The sequence below is a fragment of the Erythrolamprus reginae genome, chromosome 2 (assembly GCF_031021105.1).
Source record: "Erythrolamprus reginae isolate rEryReg1 chromosome 2, rEryReg1.hap1, whole genome shotgun sequence".
NCBI classification, from domain to species: domain Eukaryota; kingdom Metazoa; phylum Chordata; class Lepidosauria; order Squamata; family Dipsadidae; genus Erythrolamprus; species Erythrolamprus reginae.
The window spans coordinates 154,852,640-154,865,349 of record NC_091951.1 but is presented as its reverse complement, the minus strand read 5'-3'; the positions used below and the strand labels follow the sequence as shown (position 1 = coordinate 154,865,349).

At 41.2% G+C, this 12,710-nt stretch overlaps 1 protein-coding gene across 3 annotated transcripts; it reads left to right on the top strand.

Moving 5' to 3' along the window:
* The first annotated feature begins 7 nt into the window (after nucleotides 1–7).
* Nucleotides 8–10,958, top strand: LOC139161245 (ankyrin repeat domain-containing protein 40-like). 3 transcript variants are annotated; one of them, XM_070740120.1, is made up of 5 exons: nucleotides 8–336; nucleotides 2,645–2,793; nucleotides 5,080–5,583; nucleotides 6,744–6,925; nucleotides 10,093–10,958. In XM_070740120.1, exons 1-5 carry the CDS (start codon nucleotides 218–220, stop codon nucleotides 10,237–10,239), a joined length of 1,101 nt encoding a protein of 366 aa, XP_070596221.1. In that variant the 5' UTR covers nucleotides 8–217; the 3' UTR covers nucleotides 10,240–10,958. The 3 variants fall into 3 exon arrangements, with proteins under 3 accessions (XP_070596221.1, XP_070596220.1, XP_070596222.1); XM_070740119.1 differs by having other exon boundaries at nucleotides 19–336; nucleotides 5,080–5,601; XM_070740121.1 differs by having other exon boundaries at nucleotides 258–336; nucleotides 2,689–2,793; nucleotides 5,080–5,601.
* Nucleotides 10,959–12,710: the final 1,752 nt, after the last annotated feature.

Genomic DNA, 12,710 nt, shown 5'->3' with positions numbered 1-12,710 from the left:
ACATTTGCGGGCGGGCCCTGCACGCCGACAGCTTGAAGCCGAGCGGACGAGAGAGAGCTGTGAGGGAGCATCAACGCCTTCTTTTTTCGCTCCCTCGCTCCGTCTCTTCCTCCGTCTCCCTGCCAGGGGACGCCTGCGGACAGGGCGTCCCTGGGCCTGCCGGGGCGGGGGGAACTTAAGGGTCGGAGGGTTGGGGGGGGGGGAGAGAAAAGGGGGAATGAGCAGCTACTTGGAGGAGAGGCTCCGGGAAGCTGCTGCTTTAGGCAATCTTGAGGAGGTGCGGATGCTGGTCCGTAACGGGGTGGCGTTGAATGCTCAGAATGAGGTCAATGGCTGGTAAGGGGCCCCCTCTCTTTTTTTCTCCCTCTGCCTCCGGGCCGGCCGGTTTCGTTTCTCCAACCGGGGGTTTGGGGGCAGCAGACGGCTAAGTGCCTCAGCAATTAATTTTGGGCTCAGTTGTGGCTTTAACTTGACTACCAGTACAGCGGTTACCCTTAACCCAGGGATAGGCAAAGTTGGCTCTTCTATGACGTGGACTTCAACTCCCAGAATTCCCGAGCTAGCATGATTGGCTGAGGAATTCTGGGAATTGAAGTCCACTAGCCATAAAAGAGCCAACTTTGCCTACCCCTGCCCTAACCATACCTATATGGTTGCCACTCATCTCAACCATTCTTAAGAATAACACCATTCTGTCTTATTTAGAGTGCTTTATGGCTCCAATGTGGATCAGTATATAATAAATAAAGAACAGTTGCAGGAACTGGGCATGGTTAGTTTAATGAAAAGAAGGACCAGGGGAAATATGACAGTAGTGTTGCCACAAAGAAGAGGGAGTCAGACATTTCTCCCAAGCACCTGAGAGTAGAAAAAGAAGCAATGGGTGGAAGCTAAACAAGAAGTAACTTAGAACTAAGAAAAAAAATTCTGACAGTTAAAACAATTAACCAGTGGAGCAGCTTGCCTCCAGAAGTTGTAAATACTCCAACACTGGAAGTTTTAAAGAAGATGTTGGATAATCATCTGTCTGAAGTAGTGTTGGGCATAGTTCCCTCTAAGCTGAGCAGTGAGCAATCGCTCACTTAAAAATCATCATCAACTCAGAGTTTTCCAAACCTGCCCAGAAGCCGAGAGGGAAAGAGTGAGAGGGAAGGAGAGAGAGAGGAAGAGAGGAAGAGACAGAAACAGATAGAAAAAAGAGAGGAAGGAAAAGAGAAAAAAAGAATGGGAGTAAGGAAGAGAGAAAGAAAATCAAAATCTAGTTTGAAACTAGCTCAACTATTTAAGTGGCATTTTGATATTGATAGAGTTGCTCTATTATGAGCTCACTGTTATAGACACACAGTACAGTATTTTATTTTGAAATTCTCTGAGGCAAAACAGGGTGGGTTTATTTATTTATTTGTTTGTTTGTTTGTTTATTTATTTATTTATTCTGTGCCGCCCAGTCCCAAAGGGACTGCCGCTCAGACACTATACTTTTCCGCCCACCCCCCAAAAAAATTAGAGGGAACACTGGTGTTGGGTTTCCTGTCTAAGCAGGGAGGTGGACTAGAAGACCTCCAAGGTCCTTTCCAACTCTTATTGCTGTTATTATTATTGTAATTATTATTATTATATTCCCCAATATTGCCAAGATTATATATGCTCTATGTAGAGAGGTAGTCCTTATATTACAACCACTTGTTTAGTAACCAAAGTCATGATGATGCTGAATTAGAACGGCTTAGGAATGGTCCCTGGTGTTATGGCTATCGCAACACTCTACCTGACCATGATTCTGGAACTTATGATTGCAGTGATCACCATTTGCAATTTTTCCTGTTGGCATAAACCAGGGGTAGGCAAAGTTGGCTCTTCTATAACTTGTGGACTTCCAGAATTCCAGAATTCTTGAGCCAATCATGCTAGCTCAGCAATTTTGGGAGTTGAAGTCCACATGTCATAGAAGAGCCAACTTTGCCTACCCCTGGCTTAGACCAACAGGAAAGATTGCAAATGGTGATCATTGCAATCATAATTTTGATCCAGTTGTTAAGTTCCAGAATCATGGTCATGTAGAGTGTTGCAATAGTCACAATACCAGGAAAATCAAACCATCTCATCCCAGCTTAGGTAGCACAGCCCTTAGGCACCTTCCCACATTCCATAGCACCCACCTGTGTGGCTTCTGCCTGCCCATAGCTCTCATAGCCTACTTTCTTGGATTCCTGCCTCTTCCCATGTTTACCTAACTCATGGGAACTTGCATAGTGGTGGGGGCTGTCAGGATTGCCATTACTAAGGGATTGGTCATGTGACATTGCACTAAGTGACAGAGATTCAAATTGTTGTAATCCGAGGACTCTTAGTAGTCTTTAACTTACCAACCACTATTGGCACTAGCAATTCAATTGCTAAACGACATGGAATGTAATGTGACCATGACTTCTGACTTCCTGCCAGCTCCCCCATTGACATCATGGGAAAATGATCATTTGTGGCAAGAAAGCCTCTGTTATGGCCCTTGGAGAACTGTCAAGGAGTCAGGCAGAGATGCGGTTCACAGAATACCTGTCCATTGTCAGAATTGCCAGGAACTGTAGGTTGGTATTATATGTCACAATGATAGAAATGTTTGATAATTCACATTTCTCTTACATAGGACATGCTTGCATTGGGCATGCAAGCGTAACCAAACTCATATAGTTAAGTACCTGCTAGACCATGGAGCTGATAAGGGGATTTTAACCAAGAACGGAGATCTGGCAGCACATTTGACTTCAAAAAAAGAAATTGGAAAACTTCTTGGAGGTGTGCTTGATAGCTTCAATTGATCTTTCTAAAACTATTCAATGGATCTGTCTTTAGAGCATAACGCTTGCATTCTGAGGTATCAGTTAAGTTCATAATGAAGGAGTGACATAAGAAAATATTTATTTCATTCTTGCTTTATGTCTAAGTAACTTAAAAGAGTTTGCTGATGTTATTGTTAAACTTCATTAAGATATTGTTTTAATCTCACCCTTATGATTCTTCCCCACGAGTTCCTCTTCTCAGTAAGACAGAAAAATTGTAGCCTATATTACCTGCTTGCCTCTTATTATGTCACAGATGAAACCCAAGCCCAGTTGTACTCCAAACATGCTTTTGGCATTTTGTGCAAGCTTGGATTCTTAATCTAGATATTACCTTGGAAGTTAACCTACCTCGGAAAGTGATTTCATCATTCTATTTATTTATTTCAGTGATTTATAGATGGCTCTCTGTCTCATTTCTCTGACTCTGATTCAGTGAAGGGCTACCAAAAATTTTATTACCACATTGTGGGCATGGCTTATGCAGGACGCCCTACATTTTCTTTCAACATCTTTCAGTGCAAATTGGGTGCTCTGGGGTGGAGCTCCATTTTCGCTACCCCACTGTGTGTCCCCCCCGCCCCCGTTCAGGCAGTAGCCCAAACCTGCGCTGATTGGAAAATGTTAATTGGTTTAGTTTAGTGTAGTTTGTCATTGTACCTCATACAACAAAATTAAATACCATCTTCAGTATACGTTATAACTGCATACATACATCACATTTTATACAATTAGACTGAAAACCTAATATTGCATTATACAGTAGAATTCAATATAGTTCCTGCCCTGGGATAGAAGCTGTTTTTCAGCCTATTTGTCTTTGCTTTTATTATCCTGTACAATTTGCCAGATGGTAATACTGTACAGTAGTTCAAAAAAGGGTGCCAAGGATGAGATAGATCTTTAAGAATGTTTTGAACCTTATTAAGGCAGCGAGAGCTGTAAAGTTCTTCCAAAGAGGGGAGAGGGAACTAGTGATATTCTGGGCAATGATGTTAATCCTCTGGAATGCTGTGCTCTCTGCCACTGTGCAATTGGCAAGCCATACAGTTAAAATACTTTCTATGGTGCAGCGGGGTAGAAGGTCACCAGCAGTTTTTCATTCAGTTGTATCCCGAGAAGTCTCAGGTAGTGTAATCTGTGTTGAGCCCTTTTGACCAGTGCTGCAATGTGAGTTCCCCAGGTCAGGTCCTCTTTTATGATAACACCCAGAAACTTAAAACTGGCCACTTGCTCCACTTGGTATCTACCGATAAGCAAGGGCTGAATACTGGATCTATTCCTTCTATAGTCCACTATAAACTCCTTGGTCTTATTAGTGTTAAGGACCAACTTATTGTCTTTCTATGTAAGTAATAATCAGAGGTTTTCAATGTAAATGCTTCAGTGGTACAATTGGTTCATTTAATTGGTTCATGCCAGAGGGAATAAGCAAGTGTTTTTTTTAATACCAGCAGAATCAGCAGGGCCTCTGAATCTCAGGGAAGGATGGTGTTCCATAGACCGGGCATTGTGACAGTTAAAGGCATGCTTCCTGGATTGCATTATGTGACACTTTAGATATAACTCTGTGCTGCTGGGCATTTGGATGGGCATATTTCTCTATTTTATCCTCTGCTTCCAAATAAAATATAACAATGCAAGATTCCTATTCTTAGCCAAGCATTTGCCACTGTAGCTCCACTTATGGGTCCTGTACATGCAGTCCTCGACTTACAACAGTTTCTTTAGTGACTGTTCAAAGTTACAATGGCACTTGAAAAAGGGACCAATGGCCATTTTTCAGTGTTACGGCCTCTGCAGCATCCCCATAATCGTGATCAAAATTCAGATGCTGGGTAACTGATTCATATTTATGACGGTTGCAGGGTCATGTGATTCTGTTTCCTTTTGCATGTTTCTGAAAAGCAAAGTCAGTGGGGGGAACAGAATTCACTTAACCACAATACTAACTTAAGAAGTGCAATCCTTCACTTAACAATGATCAAGAAAAGTCATAAAGTGGGGCAAACTCACTTAATAAATGTTTCACTTAGCCACATAAATTTTGGGCTCACTCAATTGCAGCCGTAACTTGGGGACTACCTGTATTTCACACTTAAACTGTTTGCTGTTCCTTTGCAGTTAATGAAGTTGAGATACAGTTAGTTCTGCTAATTCTGGAATGTATGGGAGTAACTATTCTCATAGGAGATAGTGGTTTAAAATATGTTATTTTTAAATTTTTATTTTCTCCCAATAGCTCCCGAAATGGAAAGTGGTGATAATCAAGAAGTGAATAACTTAAAGCTACTGAGTATGGCAAACTGTCTCATCAATGAATCATTTTCAGGAACTTACAATGAAAAAGGGGATGGTGCCACTCTTGTGGCTGTTCCAGCCAAAGAAAATAATGCCGCCATACCTCACTTATCTGCTGGTGATACTAGCCTTTGTTTATCAAGAGTTCAGGCAGAAAACAATGGCATGGCCATTTCTTTGCACAAAGAAACCGAATTCCCTGGGAAACACTTTTGGGTTGAGGAGCTCATTTCATCTGTGGTTGCAGAAGCAACCGAAGACATAAAGTCTAGAATTCAAAGCTTTAGTGCCTCATCTTCTTCATCTACACATCTCAACAGAGATAACTTGACGTCATGTCCATCTATGCAACGTGTGCCTAACCAGAAAAACAGTGCCACGGGGGAGGCAGTGTCAGTGTTACAGCCATTGCTTTTCAACGGAACTTTTCCATGCAACATGCATGGTACTGAAAACTTTTCACGTAATTTTTCTTTATTCTTCTCGATAAATTGTTTAGCAGCTTTGCCCTTCCTCCTCCAATGGACAAGCGCCAATGATAAAGCGAGATGGGGTGGGGCTGGGGGGCAGGTTGGATGGGCACTAGAAGAGGCAACAATAGTTCTAGGAGCTCAGGCTTTTGGAATTCAAGATAGTCCTTGACTTAACAACCATTCATTTAATGACCATTTGAAGTTACAAAAGTGCCGGTTTTCACATTTGTGACACTTTTGCAGGACCGTTGCAGCATCCATACAGTCACAAGATCAAAATTCAGATACTTGGCAACTGGCCTGTATCTAATGATAGTTTCAGTGTCCAGGGGTCATGTGATCAACCATTGGCAACCTGACAAGCAAAATCAATGGGGAAACCAGATTCACTGAATAACCATGTTAGTAACATAACTAATGATTCCCTTAACAGTGGCAAGATCATAAAATGGAGCAAATCACTGAACAACTGTCTTGCTTAGTAATTGAAATTTTGGGTTCAGTTGTGGTTGTAACTTGAGGACTACAGTACCTGTATAGATAGTGAATCCCTTTTTCCTTTGTCCTCAGTCTTATCCATTTGCCACAACCATCAGCACCAGTGTTAGGTTGCTATCTGTTCACCCTGATTCTGGTGAACCAGTAGTTACAGCGGCGGGTGGCTCCAGCCACCCAGCCGTACGTCAACACAACCTGCACATATGCAGAAGCGCTGCACATGAACGAAGTAAGCTCACACACGTTCTGAACCAGTAGCGAAGGTAAATGAAACCCACTACTGATCAGCACTATATTTCAGTCTTCATTTTCCCATTACATGCTAAGGTATAATCTGTCTCAAGTCAGGTTTAGCCCACAATGATGGATATGGCCACTTGGCAAGAATACAGCAATGATTTGGCATTTCCTTCTTCAGGGAAGCCCTGCCTTCAGTATCTGGTTTCCTAATTCTTCAGTTAATCTCTTCTGTTAATCATAATTGTCTGGAGGCATTTCTCTCTTCTATTAATGAAGGAGATAGTTTTAAAGAAAATGATTTGGGTATTGCAGAGAATTTATCCCTTTAGTTCTTGTATTTGTTAATGAGCTTATTTATTTCATATGAATATATATGTTTCCCCCCCATATAAAGACACAGAATTGGTGCTTAAAGTAAGAGTTCAAAATCCTAAAGAATATGACTTCATTGAAATTGAACTGGACAGAAAACAACTGACTTACCAAGATCTGCTCAATGTGTGTTGCTGTGAGCTGGGAATTAATTCTGAACAAGTGGAGAAAATTAGAAAATTACCTAATACGTTATTGAGAAAGGTAAAACACAAAAGATTTTCTCTTGATTTTTTTGGGTGACATTAGCTGTTGAAAATTTCTCACTATGCAAAATAGTACATAAGAAATATGGAACTAGCAGTTGTTATTGTGACATATACAGTAATTGATTTTTTAAATTAGGTAGTGCAGAAAGGATTAACATCCTACATTTTAATGTGTTACTGTCTAAAAAGGCTTTAGGATCAGTTCAGAATTTTTCACACATGAATATTCCTTGCCTAGATAGCAATACAAGAAGAAATCCTTCAGGCAACAACTAAACAGAACTTTTTGCTCTATGTGCATGAGCATGTTTGTGAATCATCAAAAATTTTTTTTGAATGTTCCTTCAACCTCAGGTTTTCAGAATGAATGCCTTCAGACCATGGGTGAAATGCTCCTGATTCCCTCATGCTTGTTGGTCATCGGAGAGCCAGTCATGAAGGTGATGCGAGGTTCTGCCTGCCTGCCACCATTTGGGTTCTTTGCATTGCATGCACAAAGCGTAAATAAAAGAGCCCAAGTGCCAGTGTCCATGTGGGTGGGTGCCTTCGTGACCAGCTCTCCGACGACTGACAGGCAAAAGCGAACCGGGATCATTTCACCCCTGCTTCAGTACTTCTCAGTAGGGAAGAACAGTTCACTTTCAGGAAATGAGCATAAATTGTAGCTTAAAATTAATGCAATTCAAGGAGCACAATTCTGGCTGGATTGTCAGTTCAGAGACAGGCCAGTTTCTATATCATGGAGAACCTGGGTGGTGCTCAATTGGGACAGAAGTAACAGCTGGCCTTTAAATGTTAGTTGATACGGACTTCAAGATTTAAGCACTTGTTGCAGTTCACTGCCCTGAATGCTGTGGTTCCCTTCTTACCACTGCTATTTTATGTAAACTTTCTATAGAGCAATGATGATGAACCTTTTAGACACCGAGTGCCCAAATCGGACATGCGCGTGCATGTGTGTGCATGTGCGCGTGCCGGAGTGTATGCCTGTTTTGGGGGTGTTTTTCGGGCCATTTTCAAGCCATTTCCTGGTGCTCTGGTGCCCACGAAGACGTATCGGAAGCCACAATAGCAGCTGGCGATGGCATGTGTGTCCACAGAGACGGCTCTGCGTGCCACTGGTTCACCATCACAGCTATAGAGGATCGAAACATACTGTAATAAATCAATAGTTTTTGATAAAATAATTGTACCAAATGCTTTCTGCTGTTAGCATAATGTGGAGAACTGTTTTATAAACCCACCTCAGAGTGTTCCACCAGTTAGTTGCTAGGAGCATAATCAACATTTATCTAAAGCAATTGGCTGATCTGTATTGGCAAGGCCAATAATTATTTTTCCTTGCCAAAGAGGTTTCCCCCTTGTATGGCATCTGTTCACAGACCTTCTGTTTGGTATGTACAAGCAGGAGTAGAGGTAAGATTCAGTTAAGGATTCTTGCAAATCAATCATCTCTGAACAATTGTTTCATTGTTTTTAGCATTATGGGTTTAATTAATAACTTGAAATCCATGCTGGATAATATCTTTCTCAATCTGAGATTCTGCCAATGCTCTTGTAATTCTATTATCCCATGCTTCCTCCTCAGTCACACTTCAGCTCTCAGAAACAGTGTTCAGAGTACTGCTTTCTTAACATGTAGAACTTTGTAACTATAGCCAATAAGAGCAATACAGAGGACGGGATGGGGAAAAAATCAAACAGAAACTGCTAGGCTTGTTTCAAAAGGGTAAAATAAGGGGGAACATGGAAAATGGTTGACTTCCTCCTACCCTTATTATCTGCCTGATCAGGAAGTAAGAGGACCTTTGCACCAGGATGATACATATTATTTGTCTGATCTTACAATGCCCTTTGCCCTTTTTACTGTTGAAGCACTGACCTCCTCCTTAATCTGACATATCTGCAACCTTCTCATATCTACAAGATTGCATCTGTTTATGTGCACAGGCATATCTAAAATAAAATTGGCTGGCTCACTTCTTATATGTATATAATATATATAAGAGCTGAGCTATGTTTTTGTAAGATTATCTCCCCTTCCAAGGATTTGCAGACTTGGTAAAAGTGCTGTATGCAAGCAAACCTTTTTTTAAAATAAATACTTTATTTTAGATTTTCAAATATTTTCTTTAAAAACAATAATGTAATTATACATTTAGTAATTCCGCATTGAATTGGATCACATTACTGTGACGATAAATAGAAAATGAAATGTTATTATGTAACTGCGGAATTAGTACATGCAAGCAAACTTTCAAACATGATTTCTTATTCCTTGTTTTAATACTAGTAACTGGCTGTTTCTGCATTGAGCTGATTTGCTTAAGCAGCACTGATTCAATTATCCAGGTTCATCTAGCACTGCAAGCCATAACTTACGAGTTGTCTGCATGTCATCCCCAATATACCTGAAACTTCTTATGAAACAAATCTTGTGATATTTTTATGTGAAAATGCTACTGGTATAAGGATTAAGGACTTTCTTGTGATACTTTCACAAAATTTGGGTGATTTAAAGGGAGAGTTTTTCATACTGTGGTCATTTCGACCCTTCTAATGGCAGAAAGGTAGCCAAAATCTACTACAATTTTGGTCTCTGAGCCAGAATAACCAAATTCCTAGATGCCAAACTCAGAACTGAGCAAACTGCATAATTGATGAGTGTAGTGTGTAAGTCTGGTACTCCAGTAATTTATATAAAGGGTGGCACATACTGTATATCTCTTAGCCTTTAATGTTCCATTTCTAACTTGGAACTTGCATTCATTGACAAGGTGTAAACAAAGCAATAAGTCTAGACACTCTGCTCTCAGAATAGCACTGGCATTTGGGATATTTCATTGAGCTTAAATATATTCAGATAAGAGCACTTTGCATCCCTCTTCACAGTAAATATGTAATAGTTCCAGGGACTGGTGAGAAAGGGGTTTCATAAAAGTTCTTTGGGTTTAGTCTGTAATATGGATTAGTATAATAAATATGGAATGCTTGAACAGTTCCTGAAGCTTAAAAGAACATTTCTCATTAACTGAGATTCTTAAGGTAGTATTAAAGTAATCCATCAACTTAATGCAGTCTCTGTTACCTGTTTTATTATTACATTTCAGTTTGAAACTGCTTTTAATTATTTTAAAAATACTACTTCCTTTCTCTTCCAAGGATGAAGATGTGGCCAGACTTCAGAATTTTCAAGAGCTGGAGCTAGTTTTAGCGAGAAGCATTGCATCTTCTCTCAGAAATGATGCAGTAACAACACTGGTAGAAAAAACTTGCTACAACATCAAAGCAGCCAACCTGATATATTGAAGTTTAGGGTTTACAGGAAGGATAGTGAATATTCTATTTTGAGCTATTATTAAAGCTAATTTTTAAAGTTTTATATTTTTCAGTTAAGATGCAGTATTTCACGTTTGGATTTAATATTGTTGGAGTTAGCACTAAATTCCTAATCCTAATCTGATGTAAACACATCAGAGGTTTTATGTGTAATCTGTTCTAACTACTTCCCCATATGCAAACCAAAAAATCCTGCTTTATGACTAATCACAGCTATTTCATTAGCAGGCTCTTGTTCCCTTAGTCAGTTATTCTGATCCTGTTGACATAACTTCAATCCATTATACAGTGGTCAATACTCATCATTACTTGGTTCCGGGAGGTGAGAAGAGTACTAAAAACAAGTATCAAATCAGGTGACTAATGTGTCATCCTTTGTTTCGGCTGGAAAGGGTAGTGAGATATGAGGCAGCCAACACCAAGTTCTAGCTTGTGCACCCAATACCAAATAAATGAGAACTGCACCAAAATACATTGAGTACCAAATTCGATGAGTTTCAAATCAGTCAAGAACCATAGCAGTCGTGTGACTATACCAAGGAAAAGATACATAGAAAATATTTGTGTTCTTACCATTGTTGATCTTTTTTATTAATACATACTCTGGTGTTAAAAATAATTCTAGCCCATTTTTCAATCAACTCTGGGTGACTCCTGATCAAAAATAAAGACTTATAAAAATGTAAAAACTATAAAACTGTTAAAATGTTAACAAGGAAAAAACTGGCACCAGCCCATCATGCGGATTAGCACTAATGCTTCACCATGGGCCTTTTCTGCAGTAGTCCCATCTTTATGGGATATCTTCCCTTTGGAGATTACAATGGCCCCCAAACCTTTTAGCCTTTAGTAAAGCTCTAAAAACTTGGCAGTGCTCTCGAACCTGGGTGCTAAAGGTGCTGAGAGCCCCACTTCTTGGCCGTATTGGCCAAATAATCCAGCTGCTGTATTTATTTTGGATATTTTTATTATTTTAAAATATTTCAAATGTATGTTTAGGGGTGTGTGTGTGTGTGTGTATACATATGTATATATTTGGACTAGTTGAGGCATCAAGCTACCTTAGCCATGAAAGCCTACTGGGTGACCATGGCCAGTCACTCTCTCTCAGCCCAAACCATCTCACAGGGTGGTTGCTGTTGTGGAAGCAAAAGGAGGAAAGCATGTTTGATGTATTTGCTGCCTTATTTGTAAAAATAGTACAGGCAGGATACAAGTAAATAAACAAACTATAAGCTACCTGTAGAAAGAGAATAAGTCATCTAATCTCCCAACTCTTGGGGAAGTCAGGTCTTGAAAGCGTGATGGAGGGATAAAAGTGGAGGCCTGCTAGACCTCATGGGGCAATAGGACAGGAGCAGCCATGGAAAAGTCACGCTTTGTATTCACCCTTAGATGACAATACTTGGGACAAAGTACTAATGGATGAAATACAGCAGGTTCGGACAGGTTCTATAGAACAGAATAGCTCAACAGTTCAGAGTACCAGTAAATTGCAGTACTGGCTGGCCCCTCCCCTCCCCTGACTCATCCACACATAGTAAGCATGAGGAAGAGACGAGAAGCAGAGTTCAACACCAGACTTGCTGTTCTGTGGGTGTGGCTTGGTGGGGTTGTGTCTTGCCTTGAGTGATGTCAAGTTAGCCATGCCCACTCAGTCACATGACCCCCACCAAGCCATGCTCACGGAACCTAGCTCAGCATACAAGATCAAGGCCAAATTCTCAACTCACCAGTCCTCATCATGGAAGGAAGGAAAAGCAGAATGACTGAGACAAAGAGCTGTGGAGAAGGAAATTGCCAGTATAAGAGAATCGTCTGTTGGGCACAGCAATTTGGCCAGCAGTGAAATGGCAGTGCCCTTAACTTGATGATCCCGAGCAGGTGGCTCAGGCTCAGCAGGTTGCTGGCACCATACAGTCCACTGAAATAGGGGGGCTCTCAGAGTCCAGCCTTCCTGCTGCAACCCTAGGACCCCGAGCCTTCAGCAAGTTGTTGCTCTTGATCCCATCACTGTTCCAGACCTGGCCCTAGTACCCCAAGTCCATAGCATCCCCGAAGCCACCTTTGCACCGACGGTGGCTGGCTCAGGCCTGAGAATTGGCAGGAACAGAACATGCCTCCCTTGAGGCTCTGATGCTATCCAGGTGCAGCAGCAACATGGACTGGGTGCCTACCTGCCCCCCCCCCCCCCTGGCAGATCTTTGAGGCTGAGAGCACCTATCATGAGTTACAGGATCAGGGTTCCCCAGCCCCTTCAGGTGTTGGTCATCAATCTTTCTGAAAGTGAACTGAGAGGAGGGGGATTGTCTGATCTAGAGCAGGAGCTGCCTGGCAAGCCTATGTTAAAGGGGCTCTTTGATCCAGCTCTTTTCCATCAGCTGCTCGCTAAGGCTAAGTTGGACAAGGACTCTGGTTATCAGGAGCCAACCTCTGAGTAG

What these genes read in the sequence shown, in the direction of transcription:
- LOC139161245 (XM_070740119.1), top strand. Translation starts at nt 218, where the DNA reads ATGAGCAGCTACTTGGAGGAGAGGCTCCGGGAAGCTGCTGCTTTAGGC. An exon ending in AATTGGAAAACTTCTTGGAG is followed by an intron (nt 2,794 to 5,079) that starts GTGTGCTTGATA and finishes TTCTCCCAATAG; the next exon opens with CTCCCGAAATGGAAAGTGGT. An exon ending in CTAATACGTTATTGAGAAAG is followed by an intron (nt 6,926 to 10,092) that starts GTAAAACACAAA and finishes TTCTCTTCCAAG; the next exon opens with GATGAAGATGTGGCCAGACT.